The sequence below is a fragment of the Phacochoerus africanus genome, chromosome 11, assembly GCF_016906955.1.
Source record: "Phacochoerus africanus isolate WHEZ1 chromosome 11, ROS_Pafr_v1, whole genome shotgun sequence".
NCBI lineage: Eukaryota > Metazoa > Chordata > Mammalia > Artiodactyla > Suidae > Phacochoerus > Phacochoerus africanus.
In genome coordinates, this window is record NC_062554.1 from 128,541,455 (window position 1) to 128,569,026 (window position 27,572).

At 48.8% G+C, this 27,572-nt stretch overlaps 1 protein-coding gene across 3 annotated transcripts in view; it reads right to left on the minus strand.

Annotated features, from left to right (window-relative positions):
- The window catches only part of SMYD2 (SET and MYND domain containing 2), a 52,766-nt gene extending 25,483 nt beyond the window's left edge, over positions 1-27,283 (minus strand). Inside the window, exons 1-2 of one of the 3 annotated variants that reach the window (XM_047751971.1) lie at positions 26,951-27,283; positions 7,645-7,708 (exon numbers count right to left, since the gene is read on the minus strand). In XM_047751971.1, coding sequence (XP_047607927.1) covers positions 7,645-7,708; positions 26,951-27,123 — 237 coding nt within the window. In that variant the 5' untranslated portion in view covers positions 27,124-27,283. Of the gene's footprint in view, positions 1-7,164; positions 7,211-7,644; positions 7,709-26,950 lie in introns of those variants that run through there. The other 2 variants (XM_047751972.1, XM_047751973.1) reach the window with 2 other exon arrangements.
- Positions 27,284-27,572: the final 289 nt, after the last annotated feature.

Here is a 27,572-nt window from a genome sequence, read left to right on the forward strand (position 1 = left end):
ACAGTGACTTAATGTGAATATAAGTAACACCCAATGTTGACATGCATTGATGCTAACGTCCTCAAAGGGAAGGGGACCTAACCACAGGACAGGCTCTGGGGGCAGAGCAGAGAGCTGTCAAGCAAGAGGACACTGGTCTGGGGCTCGGGGAAACCTGCATTCTTCACCCGCCCTCTGCAGCGGAGCAGCTATGTGACGCCAGGCAGGCCTCTTAATCCCTCTGCATCTGCATCCTTGGCTGTCAATAACATGAAACTTGAGTTACTTAGCAGGTCCAGAAGTCTAAGTCTATGAGTTTACACCTTCCAGCAGTGATAATCAGACACAAAGCTTCAAGACTGCCCACAAACACAGGACCTTCAGAAGGCATAACGAGGCATTCGGGCAACCACAAAGGGTCGTCCTGAGGCTCCAATAAATAAGAGAACCCCAAGAAGCACTCAGACCAGTGCCTGGCACACAGTGCGCTCTCAACAAACGACGGTGACTGCTCATTTACTGCTTCCTTCATTCCTTCACTGAGCCTGCAACGGGCCCCGAGACAGACATGGGAGATGGCATCTCTGACTTCAAGTCGTTTATGACTACATCAGAACCCAAGGTCAAAGCAAGGGCATCTAGGGTGTGATACAGTCGCACACAGAGCAGGGAGATCAGAGAACCGGCTAAGTTCAAGAAGTGCAGAATCACATAAGTTCCATCAAGGGTGACTTAACCAGATAAGAAGAAGTTTTCACCTGCTGTCAGAAGGTGGAAATGACAGAGATGTACCACAAGGCACTACTCGCCTTTAATTCTTTTTTTTTTTTTCTTCTTTTTTTTTGGCCAGGTCTGCGGCCTGTGGAAATTCCTGGGCCAGGGATCAAAGCCATGCCAAAGCAATGACCCAAGCCACTGGAGTGACAAAGCCAGATCCTTAATCCGAGGAGCCCTCAGGGAATTCTTTGACTTTCATTCTTCAACAGCAACAACAACAAAAGTTGAGGGGAGAGGAGCCTGCAGTAGAAGTGTCAGCTGGGTTTGAGCACAGCCTGATACACTTCCTTCTGTCACAGAGATGGTCCACACACCTTAGAGAACCTGACAGGGGCAATTTGCCCCAATTTTGCCTAGAAGAAATTATAAACAATCAGATTGGACAAAATTGAAACAAAAAAAATTAAGCTAACCTAACAGATAGGAATAAAGGTTACCATGAATAGCGGGTTTTTTTTTTTTTTTTTTTTGCTTTGTGTTTTGTTTTTTAGTATTGGCAGTTCCACTGTACACAGAATGGTTCTATAACTATTACGCTTTTAAAAATGTTTTCTCCCATTTCCTCAAACTTTTTCTACTAGTGTTCTTCAAAATTCAAGCTGTTATTCCTTCCCTGATTGCAACCTTTAAAAATTTAATGTAAACCTCAGATGGATCCCATTTTCCAGGAAAGTAATACACAAATAAATGCACAGGAAAGATTCAAAAGGACATATGCCAAAGCATTACCAGTGATTTTCTCTGGAAGGATAAATTTATAAATTATGGATACTCTTTCTGTTCTTCTTTCAGTCTGTACTTTGATTTTTCTATCATGAGCACGGATTATTTGTGCAATAAATTTAAAGAATAAAATTCATGCAGCAGTAAGATAAGGGAACTTCTGGTTCCCCTTTTTAAAGTTCTGGTTCACTTTCAGCCCATGTAATTAATAATGGTTCTGCATGACTCTCCTTTCTCTGCATGGACAAACACACCTAAAGAGGGAGAAAGAGCCGCAAAATGGCCTCATGGTGCACCTGCATTTCCAGCACTGGAAGAAAAGAGTGTCTGTTGTGTCATCCAGTTTTCTGCTGCGCAAATGATACATTGTCTCCCTGCATAAAGAGACTGGACTGTTATTGTGAAGTCCCCTGTTCGGACTCTTGCATTTGGTGTTTCTCTTGCTCTGAGCTTTCAACCCAGACCAGGTCCACTTTTACACATGCATGTGTGATTTTCTGAACTGTGGAGCAGTATGCCTTGGTGATTTCTTAAAACGTGCAACGGTAAGAAAATGGCACAGATTTCTGCTCTCCACGACCCTTCTCTGCGAGAGGAAGAGGGCAAAAGGAAATCGGGGCTCTTGGAGTTCCTGTCGTGGCGCGGTGGTTAACGAATCCGACTAGGAACCATGAGGTGGCGGGTTCGGTCCCTGCCCTTGCTCAGTGGGTTAACGATCCGGCGTTGCCGTGAGCTGTGGTGTAGGTTACAGACGCGGCTCGGATCCTGCGTTGCTGTGGCTCTGGCGTAGGCCGGTGGCTACAGCTCCGATTCAACCCCTAGCCTGGGAACCTCCATATGCCGCGAGAGCAGCCCAAGAAAAAGGGCAAAAAGACAAAAAAAAAAAAAAGAAAAGAAATCGGGGCTCAGTGACCGCCTCACACAAAGATGACGGGCACTGCGGAAACTGTCCCCAGCCCAGGCACATTTGCTTTGTTTCCTGTTTCTGTAAAAGAGGGATGGGATGCACTCATTTATTCTTATACACCTTTTCCTAGGGGTCATGTTAAACACGCAGAAAAAAGAGTGGCTCTGTGGAAGGTGCTTCCTGTGTCTGCGATAAGAGAGCAAAGCGAACTTACCTGGGACTAAACCTATGACTCTGGTCCCATTCACTCATCACCCAAACGACAACCCGCCACGGGAGGATTTCTTAGACATTCTGTACACTTCAGGTACTTTCTAATCAATGATGAAAGTCAAGAATATTCTCGAGTCTTTGATCACATGCTCTCACACGTGCTTTGGAAAATCTCCATCAGGATAGGCTCCTTTCCACTTTCAAAAGCACACTCCTAGTCCCATCGCCTCCATTTATAAAACAAATCATCTTCTTCTATTTCTTGATGTTCGGAAATAATACTCCAGAAAGTTCAACTCCACAATGCTTCCCCTATGAAATAACTTGAAAAAAAAAAAAAAAACAACCAAAAAACCCACTCTTCCTCTTCAAACGTGTCACAATTTAATGAAAAAGTCTAAGTGGGTGACTAATACACTTAGCTTCCCAGGCATGTTTATAAAAATAAATATAGTTCATTAAAACTCACAGGTGACACACCAAGCCTAACGAAAAAGGAATTCTTCTTTCTTTTCTATTTCCTCTCATTACCTTTTCATGCATCATCAATTAAAATCTTTCCTCTGGCAGGATCCCACTGAGTCAAGGAAGCCAACAGGAGAGGAAAGGGGACAAGATAGAGCCAAATTTTATAACATAAAGCATGATCCTAAAGCCCTGCAATCAGAGAGGAGGGCTCGTGAGGACCTCCCGAGACGCTGTGTTCCGTGGAAGGACAGCCCCAGGGAGGAATGCAGAGGTTTCTGGAAAGACAAGAGCACTAGAAGGGGTCTTCCCTTTCACCTCCACGAAAGGCCACTTCTCCTAGAGGGTCCTCAGGCCCCCGAGCACAGTGCTGGAAAAGGGGCAAAGGCCACCGCCGGCCGTCTGCGGCTGTGTGACCTTGGGTGGGTTACCCGACCTCCGTGGGTGCTGTTTTCTTATCGATGGGTGACCTCCTTTCCAGCTCCCGCCCCCATCTGCTGTGTGGTACTGGTGGCCCCCTGGGGACTCCCGGTGGGAGGGGTCTGCCTTTAAAGGAGGCCCAGCTAAGGACCAGCAGCTGAGGGCCCTGTCTCAGGCAGAGAGTCGCTCAATCACCTTCCCCGTCTCACCGCTGCTCTCACTTGTGCCCCGTTTCATCCTGTAACACAGCTTCCACCTTGCTCCCATCCAAGTACTCCCTCGGGTGAACCCCTGAACACGTTATTTTTTTCATTTTTGGCGAGTCCATGGCAAATGGAGTTCCCAAGCCAAGGATCAGATGCAAGTTGCAGCTTCAGCAATGCCAGATCCTTTCATCCACTGTACTGGGCTGAGGCTCGAAGCTGCATCCTGGCGCTGCAGACTCCGTGCCAATCCCGTTGCATCACAACAGGATTGGCACGGTGAATACATTTTTACGTGGAGCAAATGCCCGGTTCCTCCCCAAGGATTTTAAGATGGAAGCCCTGGTACAGCCAGTTATTTCTAGGCACATACTTTGACTAAAACTTTATGACCCTTCTGCCTTATTATCAAACAATGCCCTGCGCTTGTTAAGTTCTTCGGTACTAAAGGGTGAAAAACCTCAATGGTGATGAGCCTCCACCTCCAACAAGAGGAGAGGGAAGAAACAAAAATGAAACTTACAGGTCACATCCAGCCTCACCTCCAGAAGTGAGTGGCTTCAGGAACTGTGGTGTCACTCGTCCTCGAGGAGGAGCCTTTGGTCCCGAGACACTTTACAGAGCATAAAATAACTGACCTGCAGAGCACTCTCCGGGACCAAGGGTGCCCTGGCCCACGAACTGGGTGGGGGGCAGGGAAGACTGCTCATCGCGAGGCTGGACACGGCAAGCTTGGCCCGGACCTCTCACGTCACTTAGGATTCCCGAAGCAGACCCCCTGTCCCGGGGTTCCCTGCTACAAGCCATCTCATTATGACCGGACCTGTACAATTCACCTACAGGAAGAGAAATGTACAGGCTGTTGAGCTGCTTGATGTAAAGCAGTAATGAAGGGGCATTCTGGGAGTTCCCGTCGTGGTTCAGAGGTTAACAAATCCGACTAGGAACCATGAGGTGTGGGTTTGATCCCTGGCCTTGCTCAGAGGGTTGAGGATCCGGTGTTGCCATGAGCTGTGGTGTAGGCTGCAGACACGTCTTGGATCCTGCATTGCTGTGGCTCTGGCGTAGGCCGGCGGCTACAGCTCCGATTCGACCCCTAGCCTGTGGAACCTCCAAATGCCACGGGAGCGGCCCAAGAAATGGCAAAAAGACCAAAAAGGGGTTGGGGGGGCATCCTGTTCGCGCAGGTTGATGTCCTTGGTAACTGTGAACCTCCCAAGGCACAGTACCCACCACTGTGAGTCTGCAAATCTGGGAGACTAGGTCCTCACAGCAAGGGAGCCACCCTGAGACCCCAACCTGGACCATGATGACTCCTCAAAACAGTGCCACTCGGAAGACAGCTCAGTGGCACACTCGGAGACCCAGGCGCAGCTCGGCATCTCACTGATTCCCATGTTCTAGCGTATGCAGAGTTTACAGTTCCAAGAATTAAGACTCGCCCATAACAAGCATGACTCAGCGCACACCACTGGGGAGCTCAAGTTCTTAGAATCCATCTATTCTCTGAGGTGAAAAACAAACCTTCAATAAAGTATGCTGTGTGCTTTATTCTCTGCATAAAGCTAAGCTTCAGTGCAGCCTCAATTGCTGCACTGATATGATCTGTAAGCCCTCACACCTGCGCCTAGCATCACGGATAATATAGAACTGTCACATATCCATCACATCATTTGGTCCTTACAAGGCATCACGAGAGAGACCACTGTCCTCGTTGACATTCAAAGAAAGCGAGACTGTGATTTCCTCTGAATTGCCAAGAGCTCGTCAGATGCAGAGCTGGGCTATGTCCTCAGTCTTCTGGGTTATAATATAATACTCTGACCCCATGAGATTTACTAGTTTGCCTCTTTAAAGAACCAGAACGTAATGAGTTACTTTTTCGAGAAGGGTTTAACTTAAACATACAAACAGCTAACTTATCAGGCCTGGAACCAAATCATGCCATTCCCAGGGCTCACTGCTCTCTTCAATTGCACGGCAACCTAGCCACGGAATTCTCTACCCACGATCGACAGGAGCGAAGTATGATCCCTCTTCTTCAAAAGCAGCCAGAGTTCCCTTTGTGGCTCAGTGGTAACAAATCGGACTAGAATCCATGAGGACGTGGGTTCGATCCCTGGCCCCACTCAGTGGATCTGGTGTTGCTGTGAGCTGCAAGGTAGGTCACAGTCACAGCTCAGATCCTGAGCTGCCGTGGCTGTGGCACAGGCCGGCAGCTACAACTCCCAATTCGACTCCTAGCCTAGGAGCCTCCATATGCTGCGAGTGAGGCCCTAAAAAGCAAAAGCAGCCACACTCCCTGAAGGACAAGCCCACTGCCATCCTCGCTGCCCCACAGGCTGACATCCTCGGGAAGCCTGCCGTGGAGACACAGGGTGGTGGACATGCACGTGGCCTGCAAAGCTACGGCGGCTGTTCCCATGCCAATGGCTTGGCATATGCTTCCTACTGGCCAGGGGTGCCTGTGACAGGAGCCCCAGTGGTCAGATGAGACACTGGAGCTTAGCCACCTCTCCCACTGCTAACAACGCCCCGAGACCAGATGCACAGAAAGAAGAGAGACAACAATGAAACCTGGGTAATCAGAGGTGGACCCCGGCTGGGGACTGGAAGAACATCAGGTCTGGGAAGAACAGCAAATAAGAGGTGCAGATACAGACAAACCCCTGTCACTTAGAGCCACCGTTTAATGGCATGAACATTTCTAAGGAGTGTTAGCATTTTTAAAACAGACTGGAGTTCCCTGGTGGCCTAGCAGCTAAGGATTTAGCACTGTCACTGCTGTGGTAATGGGTGGTTCTATCCCCAAGAAATGCCACATGCCAGGGGCATGGTCAAAACTTAAAAATAAAATAAAAATTAAAATAGACTGGGCAGGGTATACAGAGATTGAAGATCCTATTCCCCCAAATTCAAATTGTTGGAATATGAGGAGTTCCCGTTGTGGCTCATTAGAAACGAATGTGACTAGTGTCCATGAGGATGCAGGTTCAATCCCTGGCCTTGCCCAGTGGGTTAAGGATCTGGTGTTGCCATGAGCTGTGGTGGAGGCTGGCAGCTACAGCTCCATTTCGACTCCTAGCCTGGGAACTTCTATATGCTACAGGTGTGGCACTAAGAAGATAAAAAAAAAAAAATCGAATTGTTGGAACATGGAACGCATTTTCTGTAAAATACCGGGAACATTTTGTAGACCTACATAGTCAAATAGAAAAGTTGGGAAATTCCACTCCTTGACCCTCAATGGGTCCACCAAGAGCTCCTCACACTCCCCCTGAGCTTCCCATCCCGGGGTTATAGGACTCCCGTGAGACGTATCCCTCAAGCCAGCTGGCCTGTGGCTTATATGCATCCCGCCTCCCCAACGCGTTCAGCCCCAACCGCTGCTGAGGCACCGCCCCTAGGTCTCCAGGTCCAAGTTCAGGGAAGCCTCCCCCACCCTCTGGCTATACACGAGCTGCGCCAGGGGCTCACCTAAGTCTAGCTGGAATCAGACTGGGTTAGAACAGCCTGAGGGTGACACGTGCCCTGCGAGAGGAATATATAAAGACCAGTGAGAGTAAAGATTAAAATGCTTTAAGGACAGCATTTAAACACTTTCCATTGGTCATCTCTGCATGTTCCATCTGTTGCTGGCAGCCTGGAGGGCAGACCGTCGACCTTGGCCATACACCTGCCGGTACCCAACATGGCTCTCTTTGGGTCTTTCCCACTTCACCAGTGCCTCATTTCTGATCCCATAGGTGGCCCCGAAATGATACTGCCCGTCCCTGGTTGCCTGTCGGTCCCGGGCCAGCACACAGGGGATCCAGCCTCATCCTACGCCACAACGAGGGTTTCCAGCTCTGGCTGCAGGAGGGCACGGGGACGCCCTGACAAGGAAGAGAAGGCCCCTGGGGTCTCTCGATCTTCAGAGGAAATGAGGCCCTCCCTGCCAGGTGGCCCAACACCTACCTGACACTCCACATTGCAGTAAAATGCCTGCTTGCATCTTCCACATTTGGACAATCCTTCTTTCCTTAAAAAACAGAAAGGGCACTGTAGTGGCGAGAGGCAGAGAAACGTGAAGCTGCACAATTTTATCATGCAATAGCAACAGCCATCTGGTCTGAAAGCAGAGCCAAGAGTCACCTTACCTTGCTCTCCCACTGATAAGTGGCATTTTCCCAAAGGAGAGTTTGACCAGATTCAACCCTTGAGTAGTGAGTGAGGCAAAGGTACATGTGCTAACATTTACCAACCCCGACAGCGTGAAGGGCACTTTCCAAAGAGACCAATGACATACCCTTTGACTCATCAGCCTGGCCTGGGACACTACAGCTGTGAATGTCACCTGTGCTATTATTCATTCGTCCGGGGTGAGCCAAAGGCTCTTATGTCCTGATTTTCTCACCTGCTAAAAAGGGACAGAAATAAACAAAGCCATCTTGGAAGCTGGAGTCTGTAAAGACGGAGGATGAAGGTCCACCTACTTGGGTGAAAACGCAATGTGAGTGACAGCCTCTAGGACTTAGAGACGCCAGTGATGCCGAAGAGAGCATGGAGCACATCAGTAATGCTAATGAGATCTGGAAGGCTACGTTCGAACACAGTGCAGCCCACAACAAGGACCTCCTGCATAGCCCAGGGAACCATAGTTAAGAGCTTATAATAATCCACGAGGGACAAGAACCCAAAAAAGACTAGTTACATATGCATCTGTATAACTGAATCACTTGGCTGTATACCTAAAAACTAACACAACGTAAACCAGCTACACTGTAATCTTTAAAAGAGAGAAGAAAAAGGAAGAAAATGCAACTCAGCAAGTGGGAACAGATTCTTGAATAAACTATTACTGGATCTGACTGGAACACATCTCCACCTCGCCCATGTACTACTGAGCGATTCTTCTGCCTCGTCACAATTCCCTCAGTCCTCCCCGTTCATTGCCACAGAGCACACGGATATCGCTGTTTCCAAACTGTTAGGTGTTGGTGCACTGGTTGACCAACCCGAGTTCTTCCAAAAACTGTGAAGCCATTGAAATAAACCACTGATGACAGAACTCCTAAAACAAATTTTTGAGGTTGGGGGGAGAACCCCATGATTCAATCAGAGCACTCTCTGCAAAGCGGATTCTCACCCACCGTGCCGAAGCCAGTCTGCTGACTTAGAGAAATGCTGATGCCGTGAAGGGCATGCCCGCTGCTGCCAGGGCTGCCCCCAGCCCTGCAGCGGTGCCCCGTCATGCCCAACCCCCGTCTTCTGCAGTGCGCCCGGGGAGCTACTATCTTATGACATACACACGATCACGCTGCAGTGTCCGCCTCTGCTCTTTGTCAGCGAGTGGCAGTCACCACACTCCTCCCACGGAATCAGGAAAATGTTCCAAGAATGCTACTGTTGGAACAAAACAGACGGCCTTGCAGTTTTCATGACAGCACTTGGATTCCAAGAAGCAGACAGAAGAATGTGTGGGAGAAAAACGCATCTTGCAGTTGAGGTATAAATAAATATTCCAAGTTTGCACATCTCAGTGGTTCAAAAAGGAACCCACTAATTTGGCTGAGTGGAGTCTCTGGCCTGAAATCCCCTCGGAGGCTGCATCTGGGCGAGAGGCATGGTCCCTGCTCTCCTGTGTTTTACACTAAGGGGGAAAGGTCGGATGATGCGCCCAGCAACAACTGTGAAGTGACTGGTGAGCAAGCGTGAAGTGACACCGACCGCAAAGAAATGCCAAGGGGATGGAAGATAAGAGACGGGCAAAGCCAAGGAGGGAACTTCGAAAATTGTCTCCAAAAACAAGTGCCTTTGGAACGGGACAAGGGAAGGGGAGGCACCACCATTACAACAGCCCCCCCCCCCCCGCCGAGACAGCCACTTGCTAACGCAGGGTTTGCAGGGGGAGAACCACGTAACTCAGAATTTCACTGAAGCTACCAACTCTCCCCAACCACCCATCGTCTGCCCAGCTCCCGAGCAACCACAGAAAATTCTGTGTAATCTCAGGGGTCATGAGCCCCCTCCAGCCTATGCATGGACCAGTGAAGAGCCTCTGAAACCAGAATTAAGACCCCCTGACAAAAAAGATTAGGAAATTATCACAAAAATGTCTTGATGAGCCCTACACCACACCAAAAAAAGCAAGGATTAAATAGAGAACTCTTCTTGCACATGTGCCAGCAGTAAAGCTAATACTGAACCAAGGTTTATTTTCAGCCTCAAGGTAGCACCTCAGGGAAGAGAAAAAGCAATTGGGTCCTGCTGAGCTCAGGAAGAGCTCCAGTGGGATTTCAGCGAAATAATAAGTCCGCTGCAGGCCGGGCTTCATTCAGCAAGTCACCAAGTCCACAGCCACCAACCAGGATCACCAGGGAGAATGCGCTAACCTGTCAGACTGGTCATCAGTAATTCCTACTACCAACCCCGGTTCTTCGCCAGCTGTGGTCAGTAGACGGCCAAGGGTCTGGAGACCCTTGCGGGAGGTCCATGAGGTGAAAAAACTATTTCCAGAACGAAACTACTGCTCTCCTATCTTGACGTCTGGGCTCCACGTCCAGGGTGTGAGGTGCCTCAAGGGTGAAACCTGGGATGCTTTAGTGCAAATCAGAGCAGTGGCACCAAGCAGTCCCAGCAGTCCTCACCCCCGCACACTCCCAGGAGCGGGGGAAAAGCCAGTTTCACTTGACAATATCCCGAATGAAGCGGGAACCAATACTGACGTCCCTAAATCTGGACTCTTTGGTATTTTTTTTTTGTCTCTGTCTTTTCTAGGGCCGCACCCACGGCAGGTGGAGGTTCCCAGGCTAGGGGTCTAATCGGAGCTGTAGCCGCCGGCCTACACCACAGCCACAGCAACGCCAGATCCGAGCCCCGTCTGCGACCTACACCACAGCTCATGGCAACGCTGGATCCTTAACCCACTGGACAAGGCCAGGGATTGAACTCGCGACCTCATGGTTCCACGTCGGATTCGTTAACCACTGAGCCACAACGGGAACTCCGGAATGTATCTTTTCTGACATCGTGTAACGAAATGGGAAGAAGGCAGGAACTGTGGTTGTCTCACGAAGATCACCTGCAGCTGTAAACTGAACCAGCCACGGTTTTCTTGAAGTACCACTTTTACTTTAGACAAACTGGGCGCTCAGACTCGCGTGTGTGCAGATACATTATGAGAATGAACGACGCGAGCCCATTACGTCAAGGAAAACAATTGGTATTATCAGCGGCCGATGATAAATGTGGGCTTCCGAGCCCGAATGAGAATTCTGGAACATACATAATCTGCCGCCCTGAGCTCGACAATCTCTCATCTGAAGAGACTGGTGGTGGGATTAGCAACTGTGATGCTTTGTTATGGTTTGATGAAATCAAGTTTTAGAAAGTCTGTATCATTTACTGAGCCAATGTTTTCCAAATGACTAGTGTAGGATATTTGAAAAATTATACATGGCTAAAGGAATCAAAGTGCAAGACAGACTAAAGAATTTTAATAAAGCACATAAATTCACAAAAACGGCTTCAGATTGCACGCTACCACTAACTTTTGAGACAAAATTACTTATTGAGTTCTGGTGTTGAATTGAAGAATACCCCCAATTGGCTGAGAAGGCTATTAAAATACTCCTCTCCTTCCAATCACATATTTGAGGCCAGATTTTCTCCACATACTTCAACCAAAACACCATAATACCCCAGACTGAATTCAGAAGCATATCTGAAAATCCCCTTGTCTTCTGCAATCCAGGCATTAAAACAATTTCAAAAACTGTAAAACCACACTGTTCTAATTCCTTTGTTTTGGAAAACAGGCCTCTTAAAAAAAAGTTACATTAACAGGAATGGTTGTCATTTAAAATGAAATACCTTATAACAGTCTATTTTTAACTTTGAATACAGTAAATACTGATAAATATTACACCCCAGGTGAACAAAAAAAGCTCTTTGGAGTTGTCAATTTTTAAGGGTAGAGAAGGGTCCTAAGACCAAATAGTTCTGAAGTTACTGATCTTGCTTAATAATTCCACGACTCTATGAAGAAGTTATCATTCCCACTTTTCAAATGAAGACAGTGAGGATTCCAGAGGTGAAACATCTCACCCAATGTGGTCGTTTGCTAAGCAGGGAGCAGAATCAGAATTCACACATCAAGGTACGTATTTTGTCTCTTATGCTGCAAAAAAGTCCTTCCTTGAGTACTGTGACATTATCAAGGAGGATACACTACACGAAACAAAAATAATCTATGTGTCTGGAGAAGACAACAGTAATAACGAGGCATAAGCAAAGGCCTTCTTGACTCTGGTCCTACCCCGTCACTGCTCCTGGGCTGCAAAGATGCAGCAGGACGCATCCGGGCGAAAAGGAGACCTGGGGAGGGAGCACGACCACAAAAGAGGGTCTCAACCAACTATGACAGAGGCGTCCATGTCACCTGAGGCGGACTGGAGTGAAAATAAGGACTGATTTTGTGTTCCGCCTGTGCAAAGAAGGTCCCTCTGTCTCATTCAGTGTGGGAAATCCAGATGTTCCTCAGACACTAGGCCAGTCCCAGGGGGGCCGCGTCCTCTGGGAACTGGGTGAAAAGAGAACACGGCCGCTCTCGCCCACAACAGAAAAGCCTGGCCTGGTTCGGAGGCGCATTTTACTGGATAAAGATGCTCATGGGCACGTCTACCTGGCTGGGTGCGAATGTTCTCAGCCCAGAGTCTCCTGAGCCAGGCTGCCTTCAGAGGAGCAACGGAGAGAAGCTAAGCCAGTGGCTGACCGTGAAGGGCCTAAGCATCTACTTTGATCTACTTTGGTAATCTGTAGATGAAGTGGGTAGGATGGGCGAGAGAGGGCGGTTAAAATTATCCAGGTGTGTGATTCGTACCTTCCCACAGCTTGGCCTGGGGAGCGACGTTTCCTAAGTCTCATGGCTGAAGGCCAAGCTAAAATTTGCTGAAGCTGGTACCCGCCCTGCCTGTGAATGTACCTGAAGGAGAAAGGAGACAGATCCTGCGAGTGTTGGACTCTTGCTGACTGAGACGTGTAGCCAGAGAGACACTTCACATGGGATTTCCATTTCAGCAGGAGGACTACACAGGGCTTTCTCAAGCCACTCTGCTCGGGCAGCAGACACAGCTGTCAATCGTTCATGTGCAAAGCAACCTGACGTGCATCATCCAGGAGGCTGGGGGAGAGACGGCAAAATAAAGAAAACTGCCCGCAAAGATTAAGGCCACTGAGAGGGGAAATGAGGACGTGAAATAACCAAAAGGAAAGGAACTAAAGACGTGGACGGTGGATCACTTATAACCTCCCTGAATGGTTCTCAACCTCGGCGGCCTGTGCCTGCATGGGCTGGGCTTGGCAATTCTCTTCAGATTGGTCTGTGCTGGGACCTTCAGTGAACGACCCAGCAGATCTAATGCGCCTCCAGAAGGCAGAGCCACCAGCCTCACTCAGCCTAGGGTCACCCCTTTGGGCTGAGTGGTTTTTTGTGCACAGAATTTGCTGAAGACTCTTCTCTGCAAGGAGACGTAACAATGTAACTCTTCCCACAAATGACTGGCTGGCACAGGCTCTAGCAGGCTGTGTAGCTATCAGAGGGACGATGAACGTTTAGGTCAGAAGAAAGTGACAGACACGGCATTTTCTGACTGTGACAAGAAAGTATTCTAAAATCCCAGGTGCAAATGGTGCAAAAAGCAAGCCTCAGCCTTCTTCTACCTCCTCGGGATGGCGGCTTCACTATATAGGATGAATAGCTCCCTACCCCAAATCCTTTTTCCTTTCTGGCGCTCAAGATGCTGTGTGATCTTAGGAAAACTATCCATCGTTTCTGAACCTGTTTTCCCCACAGGTAGTGAGGAAAAGGTTTCCACTGCATAGGTTTGTTATGAAAATTAAATGAGAAAATAGGTATGAAGCGTAGCTAGCACGACTACATTTTTAATTAGCCTTCATTCTTTTGTGTGTATTTTTAAGTGAGGTCAACTCCTGAAATCTTTTCAGGACAGTCTCACTCAGACTTAGATTTAGAGGATTTGTTTCTAAAGCCTTTGTTTTACGGGCAAATTTCCACCCTGCTGTGAATGGAAGGGCTCTTTGAACTTAAGAAATGGTTCCATCCACAAAGGGAGGAAAGAGACGTTACAGGAAAATGCAAGTATCTGATTATCAGTAACTGGAACCGAACTTTGAAGACACGCTCCCATCATTTTGTACTGGAGAAGACACATGCAGTGATTAATTTTCTTGCTTTTAAAATTCGGGAGCCGTGAAGATCAACAAGTTAGGGTTGTAATTAACAACTCCTGCTAGTTAACGCATCGCCGCAGGTGCTGTGGGTCTAGATAAAAAGGATTTGATTCTGTAAGCTCCCTCCTTTCTGCTCCTGAAATGAATGCTTCGTGGGTTTTCCCCATGAAAGAGAAATGATACTGGCATGGAGGGGGTTTGCCATAACAATTACTTTTAACTAACGGTGACAGAAGAAGTGACAAGTAGGCGCTGTGGAACAGAGGCAGCCCCAGCGAAACGACAAAGAGAAAAGGAAAAAAGCCCCAGCGGCGCAATATAACTTCACCGTGGGTTGAAATAAGACAATCAGAAACAAAGTTAGCCTCCCACCCAGAGAGAGTGGTTACACTGGCAAATTCCTATTTGAGAGAAATAAAAATTGGAGGAATGGTGGCAGAACCCTATTGTAACCCTGGTCAGGGGACAAGGATAATACTAAGGGTATGGGTTTTTGTGTAACCGTCAAAGATGCTCCATGTAGCACTTTAATCCACAATGTAACAGTGAAACACGACCACGTGCTGCGGATGCTTCTTCCCAGAGCAGGGCTGGCTCTTCCCCCTTGGCACCCGGCTTTGTTCTGAGGCTTGTTAAAAGTTAGAGCCCGGGGTCTCCAGGGGAGGCAGGAAATATTTAGGGCAGGAAGGTAGCAACTAATAGGTTTTCCCAAATATTGGGAGAGGAGCTGTGATTTACAAGGAGAAAGCTGGGCTTGGCTGTCAGCCCTCCGTGGTTGGCCTTGCCGTAAAATGAGGACACGGGACCACAAAAGGTACAAAGTGTCCGCTGTCAGAAGAATGAGGTCTGAGGAGCGACGCAGTTAACAATACAGCGTTGTGCGCTGCAAAGGGGCTGAGAGGAGAGCTCCAGCCTTCTTGCCACACAGAAATAAGTGTCCCATGTGAGGCGCTGGATGTGTTAACTTCGTCATCAGGACACAGCGTCCATGTGTGTCATATCACCGTGCTGTACATTTAAATGTTCGCAATCATGTTTGACAATTATTCCTCAACAAAGCTAAAAAAAAATCTTGCAGACCTGACTCTGTACATCACTGATTCATGAAAAGTCAAGCCAAGCAATGCAGACACCAATTCGAGATTGGTTTTAATGCAGGCTGCAGATGAGATGAAATTTACCTCTGTCTTAGAGAAAAATGCATGAGGCTAATGGGTAGAGGAGAGAACTACACAGGCTGCAGAAGAGTGAACATCATCACTCATTTAAGCCTTTAGACAAACACCTACACAACCAAACCTTCTCCTGCAGGCCTGTCAAATCCCTAACAGCCGGGGCCTGCCGGGAGAACAGATGTATGTGCTTTTAAATTTAACATTCTTCTCTGAAACTCTTTCTATCTTAACTTTTGTGGGAGATCAGGACTGACACTTCCTTGCCGCCTGTCTTTAACTTCTCTGATGCCTACCGATTGGGAAGCTCACAAGGAAAGAAACGATGGATGTGCTTTTAATCCAGTTTTCTCAAAAAAGAACCGACAAGAAGAGCCACTATTTCCTGCAAGGGTACAATAAAGGACAGGTGTTATGGCCAGCGCTTGGTAAGGAAGATGACATGAGCTTCTCCTATGACTGCTGTTGCCCGACCGTCCACAACACCTAGGTAATTCCCTGGCAAGGAAACAGATAAAATCTAAGGTTATACAAATGTAACTACTGAAAAACTGAAAATGCTGCTAACTTCATTCTGTGCACAGAGTAGAAATGAACCATGTAAAAATACCCTTATAACCTAATGCCAAAGAGGAGTTCTGGAACACTGTCCGGCCCTCTGCAGCCCAACACTGAGTATCAACGTCCTGCACAAGAAGCACGTAGCCTGTTCTCTATCTTACCAAAAAATGCACCTTAACTGGTTACAGAAGAATTTTTTTTTTTTTTTTTTAAGGGCTGTCTCCGAGGCATATAGAGGTTCCCAGGCTAGGGGTCAAATCAGAGCTACAACTGCCACGTACGCCACAGCCACAGCCATGCCAGATCTGAGCCACATCTGCAACCTACACCACAGCTCACAGCAACACTGGATCCTTAACCCACAGAGCAAGGCCAGGGATTGAACCCATATCCTCATGGATACTAGTCAGATTCACTTCCGCTGCACCACAACAGTAACCCTGGGTACAGAAGAATTTTAAGAGGTGGCACTCTCATCCGCTTGGGTTTATGTTCCTACAGACAAACAATAAAAAAGCGAGCTGCCAATTTCCTTAGGTGAATTACCCCAATTTGGGACTTGACTTGGGTCACGCAAACTTAGCCGTCGTTGGATCAGATTCTTTCAATCTTTATTGATTTCATTTGCATTTCTCCACGAAGAACCCTTTTAATACTAAAAAAACCTGTCCAGGAGGCAGGAAAGAAATATGTTAATCGACTTCAGCCAAGTAATTTCTAAACAAAAGGCATTATTTCTTCTGTGCGAAGTACTGCACTAGGCTCGGGAGGAATGACATTTTTGTGAAAAAGAAAAAAAAAAAACGAGCTATTTGGGGAATTGAGCCCTACCTTCCTAAGGCTGGTAAATATAAATCTCAGGCAAAATGATTCTGCAGCCAAATGGTCCAGATGACACTGAATGGAGAGCAGGAAGCTACTCCTGGGACTGAGCTGTTTAAAGACACAGACGGGAGGCTGCGTACCGAGGATACTGTCTTATCTCGGAATCCCCAGGGTTAGAGCATGGTGCCCTTAATACTAGGATGCTCGATGCATGTAAACAGTACACTTGCAGAATAAGTATCAAGTAGTAACTAAATAAAATGAAGAGTTTTGCGGACTGGCGTCTCGAGGAAGCAGCATCATAAAAAGAGTTAACTACTGGGTACTTTGTGGCCCAGTAGTTAAGGATCCGGCACCGGTACTGAGATGGTGAGATGGTTCAGGTTGCCACTGCGGTGGTGCCAGTAAGAACTTCTGCATGCTGTGGGCACAGCCGAAAAAAAGACAGAGAGAGGGAGATGCAATGTGAGCTGATCTCTCTTGAGGCCAGACTTCGGGTAGAAGCCCTCACCCGGGATGGAGACAGAGGTTAAGGAACAGAATAACGCACAGAAAAGCAATCCGGGTTATGAAGAGACAAAGGGAAGAAATGACAAAGGGCAGAGCACCTTACTGGGTGCTGCAAAGGCCGCTCAGCTTGTGTTTAGGGCTTAAGTGAAAAAGCAGCGGGGGGATGAGGCTAGACAGGGCGGGAAGGGCACTTAGCAGGGAGGACCTGGATTCTGTCCTGAAGAAAACAGGGATCCATGACGGAGTTCGTGAGTATTTATAAGGATTCATTTTTTCAGAACAAACAGAGCTGTATCATATATAGATAGGTGACAAGCCCTGTCCCAAGAGCTGCTAGTAAAAATAAGATGCAGAAATGAGACTACTTGATGCATATTTACTGAGGTAATGGAGAGAGCCAGGCCTCAGGCTCAGTGCTGGGGCTAACACCTGCTTCTCGCATTCAGTGAGCACGTCTGACAAAGGAGGTGTGCACGAGGTAATGCTATGGGTGCAAAGGTGTGTGTGTGTGTGTATTATGCACTTACCACTGCAAGCAATTTGGGGCTGCAGTGGAGCTACCTCTGCAGAGCGAGCTGGCTCCAAACATCACCCCTGATGCCCAGCCCTGGGGCCTGGCCAGCAGGCAGCCCTGAGCCTACAGCGGGGGTCCATCAGGGCTGTTCCCTGGAGGTTCACAGAAAGCGAAGGTGCCTGCTTTTCCCCCTCTCTGTACCTAGAAAATATCCAGTGGTTGGGTGTCATGGGAGGCCTGATCATGAGCTGAAATCAATTAAATACTGAGTGAAAGAAGTAAACTGTTTCTAAATCTCTGCTTCTATGTGAGCCTCAACATTTTTAAGATGAGGGAAAAAAAAAAAAAACCCAAAGGTCTTTTGTTTTTTTTTTTTAAGTGGTATTTAGAAATATTTAGTCAGGCATAGGTATAGGCGAAATTCCATCAACTTCCCAAAAAACACCTACCCAGAGTGCTGCCATCTTAACCCAAGGCAGGAGCACTACAATTTCACTAAATCTAAACATTATCTGATCCAAGTTCTCCCTCCGTGTGCCTAAGTCAAGAGCCAGGGTGTCTTCTGGGTCAGCAGAGTTCTTCTCTACGACACACTCGGATTATGAGTATTCAACTAATAAAATAAAAAGCATATACTCAACCCTCAACCTTAAAGCCTCAACCACAAACTGCTGAGACGACAAAGTTCAAGGCACTACAGTGTCAACTAAAAATTGTCACTCATCACCTGGCACGACAGGAATGAAGTCACTGGCCGCTGCAGCCACGGACCTTCAACACACGGTGACAGCTCAGGAGCGAGGCATGCACGCGGGGCTCTGGGAAGAACTGGCAGAACAGGCCTTCGGATGGTCAAGAGATTTTGCAGGAGGCTTTCAGAGCCCAGAGGCGTGCCTCTTCTCCCGTCTCGAAAAGCACTGAAATCATTCATGGAGACACGTGTTCCTCACGACGAGCAGCAACCTTCTGCCAAAACGTGCGCCTGATGGCACTGTACCCCTCACCCAAATCACAGACACCAACCTCCCCAGCCGCCTCTGCTGAGGGAGCGGTTCCTCGGAGCCCTCCGAGGGGCTGGCTTCCGGCCTAGAGGCCTTATTTTGCCCCCAATGAAACTGAACTTGAAACTCTCACGTTGTGTTTTTTTTTTTTCTTTTTCAGTCGACAGTGGGTAAAATGATGACGAAAGCCCACAAGAACATAAGCTCTGTGCCAGCAGTGATTTTTTTGATCCTTTTCTTTAGAGCTGTTTCCAGTAAGTTGAGAACACAGAGCATGTGCCATAAATAGAAATACTTGCTGAATACATTAAGAACAGAACCCCTGCTCTCAGGGAGTTTATCCTCTGCTGGCAATGAAAGGTCTCTTGCCGTGGATTTTTTTTTTTTTTTTTTGTCTTTTTGCCATTTCTTGGGCCGCTCCCAAGGCATATGGAGGTTCCCAGGCTAGGGATCGAATCAGAGCTACAGCTGTCGGCCTACACCACAGCCACAGCAACATCAATCCCAACCACATCTTCGACCTATACCACACTCACGGAAACACCGGATCCTTAACCCACTGAGCGAAGCCGGGGATCAAACCCGCAACCTCATGGTTCCTAGTCAGATTCGATAACCACTGAGCCACAATGGGAACCCCCCCCCCCTTTTTTTTTGGCCGTGGAGGTTTTAAGAACACGGGGGCTATATCAATGTGGACAGCAATCACCACTCTGATACAGATTTGTGCAACTGAGGGGCAAGAGATTTTTCAGGGGGCACACGGGCACGTGTTTCCTACACACACAAAAGCATTGGGAGTTCCCATTGTGGTGCAGTGGAAACGAATCAGACTAGTGTCCACGAGGATGTGGGTTCGATCCCTGGCAACGCTAAGTGGGTCGGGGATCCAGCACTGCCGTGAGCTGTGGTGTAGATGGCAGATGCGGCTTGGATCCCACGTTGCTGAGGCTGTGGTATAGGCCGGAAGCTGCAGCTCTGGTTCAAGCCCTAGCCTGGGAACTTCCATATCTGGTGGGTGCGGCCCTAAAGAGAAAAAAAAAGACAAAGAGCAGCAGGGTGAGGGAAATCAACAAAATGCCAGCCCAAGAACCCACATCCCTTGAGGAGTCTTTCCTGGTCCTCACGGATTGAAGAGGAAAAGCTCTCCCGTCCAAGATCTTGTCATTTTGTCACAGATGGCAACATCATCCCTTTCGAGTGCCTGGATATAAAATCCTTGACATTTTTATACGGCTCGGATGAAAAACCTGCAGCTCGTTGGTCAGCCAGATATTTTTTCTACCTCTCTTCCCCCGGATACACCTGTCTTCAGGCCTGGGTATGAAGTCCGCTTCTCGGTGAGTGAGCGGTCCCTGTTTTTCCTCTCGTCCAGGGCAACTCCGTTCCCTGGGCACTGACCCACCTAGCCCATCCGAGGAAACCTGCAGATACACACGGGTGTCTTAGCACAGAATTCATTTTGGTTTCTAGGGACTTACAAACTTGCCAAAAATAAGCACTGATGGGTTCTTGGATCCACTCCTCTGAAAAGCTACTCCAATCCACTTTGATAATGTACATGCGATATTTCCACTCAGTCATCAGAAACCTCCTACTTTGTCCCTAAGATTTTATGTTAATCAGTTGGCACAGGGAGTTTCAGGGTATTTTCACATTTTTGATTGAAGAAAAAGCTGAGACACACAGCTGGATTCTCAGTAAATGCATGGACTAGAAAGATAAGTTGTTTCCTGAACCCTCGAGACTTTGGGGCATTATTTTCCCGCTAAATTGCATATTTCTGTCCTTCAGAGAAGTCTAGAAGAGATCTGATTTCCTTCTGTTCTATTGTGTTGGTGTGAACGCCTTTGCAATTGAAAAGGAGGCCTCTGAGGGTGGTAGGAACAGAGTCAGCAGAAGTTACACAAAGTGAGGTGTGTGGCTTTATGACTGGTTAGAGCGCCCGCCCGTGCTAATGAGGCCAAGGTCATGGGTTCAGCCCCTGAAAAGGCAGCTACTTCAGTTAATTCCCTGCTGGAGGACTGCACCCCTAAACTACCACAGATTTGCTAGAAATCCAGAGAGGTGACCCTTGGGGATGCGAGTGGGAGGGTGATGGTGACACAGAGAGGCTGAGGATGCAAATCAAATCCCTTAAGAGAGGCCAGAGACCTCAGGTCCCCAAACTGGCAGCTCTTCAGGGGTGAGGGGACTGCTCCAGAAACACCTGCTGCCAGGCTGACCAGAAGAGGGCTCAAAAAGTCTGCAGCTGGTCAAGTACAATCAGGGTGCTCTGTTCCAGGTCTGTCTGGTTCCCCGGGGGTGATCTGGACAGACATATTCCCACATTCAAAGTCAAGGAGGCAAAGCCTGAGAGGGGCTGCTCGTGAGAGGAACAGGAAATGGGAACATGCAATCAATAACACAGGAGAAATTCGTTTAAATCAAATTGGCCTTGCACAGATCAGATGAAAGCATGCCTTGAACTGAGAAATATGACTACTTCACTCTGCATCTGATGACCAGAGGAAAAAAAGGTGTGTGGGGGGGGGTGGGGGGGGGGAGTGACTTTAGTTATTGATGACTCTGGTTATATAAGGGATATTTGTAATTACTGATTGTCTTTTTGGGAAGCAGAAATAAAGTGGCATAAAATCCTAATTATTTTTGTATTTTCTTCATAGTGACAAGAAAAGGAAATGGGATATTAACCTCAGGCAAAAGAGCTAAGTCTCAAACTCCCAAATCAGGTTGCAACTTTCTTTGCAATTCTCTATTTCAAGTTCTGTAACAGCCAACTTTGCTGTCCCAGGTTCACACCAATTTTGAGACCTCCTGAAGACCAGCTGCTGCCCAACTACAGCCCCGAGCGCTGGATCTTCCCAAAGAAATTTAAGACATTTCTGAGCATCTTTTAAAGAATCTTCTGACAGTGTACCATCGGCCTGTTCTGCAGGAACCCTACCTGGTAGCCTGCACTTGAATAGCTGCACCATCAATGGTTTCCAAACCGCACCCATGTAACCAGGCACAGAACAAAGTTCTGAAGAACGGGTAGGTTTAAGAAAAAAAAGAGGGGGGGGGGTTATACTCTCAAGGTGCCCTACCAGAGGGCACAGAAACAAATTCTTCCCATGTAGCTATAAAGACTAAGATGGCAAACTTGACTTAGTCCAAGCACATTTAAAAATATCCCGAACCCACAAAAGGACCAAAGCCTCCTATTTCTTTTTACATTGTATCAGGGATTAATGGGCAATACAAAAGAATACATGGAATTCTTATGCAAATTCCAAAGCACTGCAATCAAAATATCTCTGAACCCCTCGCAGTGTGAGATATAAATCCAGGACCACGGGCTCAATTTATTTGTTGAACTTGTAAGAAGCAATGCTTTAATTTATTGAATTATCTCCTGGGAAAGGGGGAAGCAAAAGAAAAGAGATGATAAAAATTGCACTCGCTCCAGGCGAAATCGGAGGTGAATTAAGTCCTGGTGTCCCGGTGTGAACCACACAGTAGAGTCAGGTCAAAGGGGGCAGGGAAGGAAAAACCACACTCAGAAGAGAAAGACACGGTTCCCTCCATGAAGGTCACAGAGACTGGCCCTTAGAAGGCACTCGATAAATATCTGACCCCCCAACACGGGAAACAACCTAACCCACCCTACAGAACAGGGTTTCTCCTACAGCAAATGAAGTAAGGTCCCCTCAACACAAGCCATCCGTGGGAGGATCAAAATAAGAAAGGATCTGGAAATGCCTTATGAGCTGCGAAGAGCAACATGATTGAAAGGAATGCCATTTTATACCGGATTTTCAAATTTTTTGGATTGCGAGGATTCTGTGCAATTGCTTTGGGGAGGAAAAGGTGTTAGACGGTAGTTTTTAACTCGCCAGGGTTTGGGTTTCACTTCAGGAGAGCCTGCTGCTGTTCTGTTTCATCTCAAATCGTTTCCAAATGTGCAGCGTGGTCACTGAGCCCCGATACACAGTAACAGAAATTACGCTCCCTGCATGTGAAGAATGTGTGTGTTCTGGCCCCTGGCACATCTGACGTCCTACTGGACTGCTCCTTGCCACAGCTGCAAGAATCATGCTGCAAGCAGAGTGCAGAGAGGAGCCACAGCCTCCTTGCTAGGTGGAAAATTGTTTTCCTCCGTTTCTCTTTGCAAACATTTGTTTAAGCCTAGGGTAAAAAGAATATTAAAGGAAGCACTTTGGAGCTAGAAAAAGCTCTTAAAAAAAAAAAAAAAAAGGCTTTACCCATATAGGCTCATCAGATCATTTTCCACAGGTTTTGAAAAATACTAAAAACTGATTCCCAGACACCTATGATTAGACGGAGGGACCTGAAGTTGAAAACTGGTCCTTTTAACTCCGGGGTCAATGTGCCACTTGAAAGGTGACTGCACTGGCCAACAAGTTCTGGTGTTTTCTTCCGCGTACTGCCCACCCCCATAAAATATGTCCCTGAAATGAGAACATTTTATCACACTATTTAACATCTAGCCAACAGGGCTCATCCAACCAGTCTGCCCAAGTCTGCCCCCAGGCCAAGTGGGACAGCTCTCGAAGGGCTCGCGCTGGGCCCGCACTTGACCTCTGCTCTCTGGGGACCAGCTCAGTAGGTGGGTGGTGATGTGAAAAGCTTACAGATAAAGGGACCTGGGATTCCAGGGAAGTTAAGTAATTTGCCTTGAGATACAAACTGTCAGGAGGGGATGAAGCCAGAATCCAAACCCAGTCAACCCAGCACCCAAATACACAAAAACCTTGAAATCCTGTAACGCTGAAAGTGGCAACACGCTATCGCGTTATCTGATACACAGGTGGCTAACTGTATACTCTCTACTGCAACTTTCTGGAGGAAATCTGTATATTTTAGTCTTCCCCATCCATTACTTAAAAATACATGCAAAAGATGGAGGGGATCCTTTATTAGAGCCTGTGTCCAATCTGTCATTCAGAGAGAGCAAGACCATTTGAGAGCATCTCAAGTCCTCTCTCCCTTTACAGACTCTCCCGTTCTGGGAATCAGCAGACTCACAGCAGCCCCTACAGAAAACAAGCCCCTTCTGAGCAAAGCATCAGTGGGCCAGGTGCAATTTTATTTATTTATGTATTTATTTTGCTTTTTAGGGCCGCACCCACAGCATACGGAGGTTCCCAGGCTAGGGGTCTAATTGGAGCTGTAGCCGCTGGCCTACACCAAAGCCACGCCGGATCTGAACCTCATCTGCGACCTACACCACAGCTCACAGCCAGGGATGGTTCCTAGTCAGATGAGTTTCCGCTGTGCCAGGACGGGAACTCCAAGAGTTCACAGCTCTTAATAGTGACTGAGAGCAAAGCAAGATTAGTGCAGTTTGGTCAAACAAAGGTGAAAAGATGAATACTGCTACCCGAAAACACCTGGGGGCTATTACACCTGCTTGACTGCTGAATGAGGATGTTTCAAGCACAGGGTTTTCCTGGGGCAAACATCGTAATATTTAAACCACTCTGAGTGTGTCAGACAGAATATACATTCCCTGACACTGGGTGCCCACAGCTATCCTCCCAGGCAACTAAGTGGGCCTTCCTACTTTGCCCCTATAACCTGAATAAACCAACAACAAACACAATCTTCCTGCCTTTAAAGGACCCACGAACCAAGAGAATAAAAGATCGAGAGGGCACATCTGCGCACCTGAGGAACCGCACACACAGTGAGGACTCAAACGGAACACGGGGGTACAGACTGGTTCCTTTCGGACACAAATCTATCAAGTGTTCAGATATGTCAAACACCAAGTGAAATATAACATCAAAAACGTGCCGCAAAAACCTGACCAGGCCAACGTGCGTGTGTGTATATACACATAAAATGCGAAAGACAGATGTATTTTTAGGAGCTGCCTTCTGGCAGCTGAAGCAAGACACACGTCTTCCCAAGTGTCACCCCCCGAACTGGGAAAACGTGATACAAATCTAAAACTCCCAGAAACAAACCTTTGTCTGAATTGCCCTGACAGTAAAACCTAAGAGACCTTCCCGTTATATTTCAACTTAGAGAACATACTTATTCCTGACAAAAAATCACTTATTTTCCTTCAAATTAAGTCAAACCCTGACACAATGAATATGTTAAGGAAAAATCTCTAGGCTCGTTTGGCTTAAGCAATATTGTGCACCTCCAACGTCTGGCACAAGAAATGATACGGTGTCGTTTTCCTTCCATGGGATGGGAGGAGGGGGGTTCATAGTGGATTTCTGCCCTGTATGCTTCACTATTTGAGGATGCTGCTCTATCCCCAGGGGAACAGTGGGGACACAGACACAGTCCTCTAGGCCCGCAGAGTAATTTGTCCTCGGTCACATACAAACAGTTGACAGGGGAAATGGTGCTCAATCTGCAAGAATGAGTTACCCACTAATTCTAAACCAATCGGAGTTAACAGAAACCAGAGTGCAAAGCTGTTTCTCATTTCACAGGCATCATGACGTCATTATTTCCCGTGTACTATTTTAGTTGATTTCAAGCAAGTCCTTGGGGAGAGAGAGGAAAGGTGCAGTGGGTGCTGACAGCAGCTCACCTGAGGCAGAGGGTCCCGCTCCAATGCCTGGGGCAGCCCTGGCGAGGGGTCCAAGGCAACAGGGACACTAATGAATGTCATTCAGGAAAAGGGAAAAAGGCCAGTGTCATCACACATGGCTGGGTGATCTGTGAAGTGCCATCTGACTGCACCCTCCTGATCTATGGTCGGGGGTGTGCGTAGTAGATACCGTTAAGGAGGCTCACAGCGAAAGACCAGCATCTCAGCTCTGCTGCTCCACTGCGAACCCAGCTGGAGCCGATCTTTAATGCACCGGAGGAGTGGTCTGGTAACGGACCATCTGAGCACCTACCATGTGGCAAGGACCACCTTCTCTTCTCAAACAATAGAGCCCAGGAATCACCAGGAGCCCGATGGAGGGGGGCCCCTTCCGTGCTGGGTGACCTTGCTTTGCTCCTGCCACTCCAGACACCCACACTGCTTCAGACTCTGAGCCACAGCGAGGCTCAGAAGATCAAGGGACCAGACACAGCAGCCTTTTTAACTTTGGGAAAACCCAATGCTCACTTCACTCAAACGTCGCAAAGTGGTGCCATGACCCTTTAGCTCTTGGCTCACCAATTCAAAGAGCCACATCACATACAGCCCTTAAGCTGCCCACGGCATGATTCTGTGTCTAGTTCCTTTCCAGGTCCCCCCAAGCGGAAGACAGCTCTGGCAGGGAGTCTGGGCAAGATGACTATAGTATTTAGCTTTTGTCCCTTCTTTTGCTCTGTCTTATCGTGGAATAAGATGAACACATCTCAGAGATGGAGTACGCCAGCGTATGTTGGGCTTGCGCGGGCTGCAGACAGACCTGTACACCAAAGGTACCTGCAGACCTCAGGTGGGCTTAATCTAGCCCAGAATTCTCCATTTCAAAGATGAAGAAACTGAGGTTCAAAGAGCATAAAGTACCGGAAGGCCCTGTACAAGCTTAACTCCAAAGCCAGGCTTCCTGTCTCAGTACTACTGGGAACACTCAACTCGGGAGGAAATGGGTAGAACTGAAGACACTAGATTTCATTTTCGGAACGACAGACGTGAATACACATACGCAATCGCACTCTCTCGCTCAGGGCATTAGTTCTCTTGCCTGTAAAACGGAGAGTGTTTCATGGATGATTTCTAACCTGCCTTTCAGGTCTGAAACTGTCATGTGTTGCTGTATGTGAATACAAACACGAACGTATATACAGAATATGCCACAATTAAATACCAATTCCAACCACATGGTTTGCCAAATCCTGCCCCAGCAGCCGTGTCTTCCCAATCCCAAATCAGGATTAGATACATGGCACCAGTGCAGCCCCTCTGCACCCCAGGTGTGTGGTCAGTGCTCCTCTGGCTTCTCTCCAAACACCAAGCGCAGGGTGAGAAGAAATAAGAGGAACCAGGTACTTTACATGAAATATTAAGTGGCATTAAGTTCCTTGGAGGAAACGCGGCACGTGTGCGACAGAGCCGGCCTGTGGGGCACAGAACACACCGCAGAAAGCACAAGTTGAAGGTGACAGACTGCATGTAGCTGCGCAAACCTGGGGCCCCGCCAGCCACGCACCCCAGTGGGCAGCGTGTGCTGACGCTGGGAGCAAGGCCGGCTCCGCGCCCACGTTTGAGGGCAGGATTCTGCCCTCGCGGGTTTAGCATATTCCGCGGGAGCAGCTCGGAAAGCGTGCCGTGCAGGGCGTGCGAAGGGAACTTGGCTCCTCTTTCCTAACGCACGTGGCACAATCAGGCCTGGGGTTCAAGGGCGCCGCCCGCCCCCTCCCCCGAGCCGCGGGCACTAGGACCCCGCGCGCCGCGCGCACTTCCTCCCGCCGCGGTCCGCCCGCCCCGGCGGCGCCCCGGCTCCCGCCCGCCCGCCCGTCCGTGCGGGCCACCCTACCTGGCGAAGCAGAACTCGCAGTGGTTGCCCCGCTCGTTGACCGTGAGCACGTAGGCGTAGGCCGGGCAGGAGAAGAGCAAGTCTCCCACCTGGAAGGGCTGCAGGGCCCGCAGCCCCCGGCCCTTGCCCGGGCTGCAGAAGCGCTCCAGCCTGCCGTCGCCCTCGGCCCTCATGCTGGCGGCTGGGCTGGCGCGGAGGGGGCCCGGCGCCGGCGGAGCCCGCAGCGGCGGCTCCCTGCGAGCTGTTATTGGAGAAGCGTCACCCTGAGCGGCGGGGGGCGGGGTGGGAAGCCGCCCGGCAGACGCGGCGGCGGCGGCGGCGGCCACCGCTCCCCGGAAGGGACGGCGGCCCCGCCCGGTCCTCGCACGCCCCCGGGAGGCGGGGGAGAGGCCCGGCGGCCCCGCCTGGCGTGCGGGACCCTCGGCGGCCGCCCCGCACGCCCCCGGGGCCGCTTCCGGTGTGGCCGCCGCCGGGAGCGGCATCTCCCGCGGCTCCTAGAAGGAGGGCGGGAGGCGTCTCCGCCTCCGCGGCGTTTCCACGGAGCGCGCGGGACGCTGCCCGCTTTCCGGTGGGCGGGATGGGGTCGCCCACGGGGGCAGGTACCCTGCGCCCGTCCCGGGCT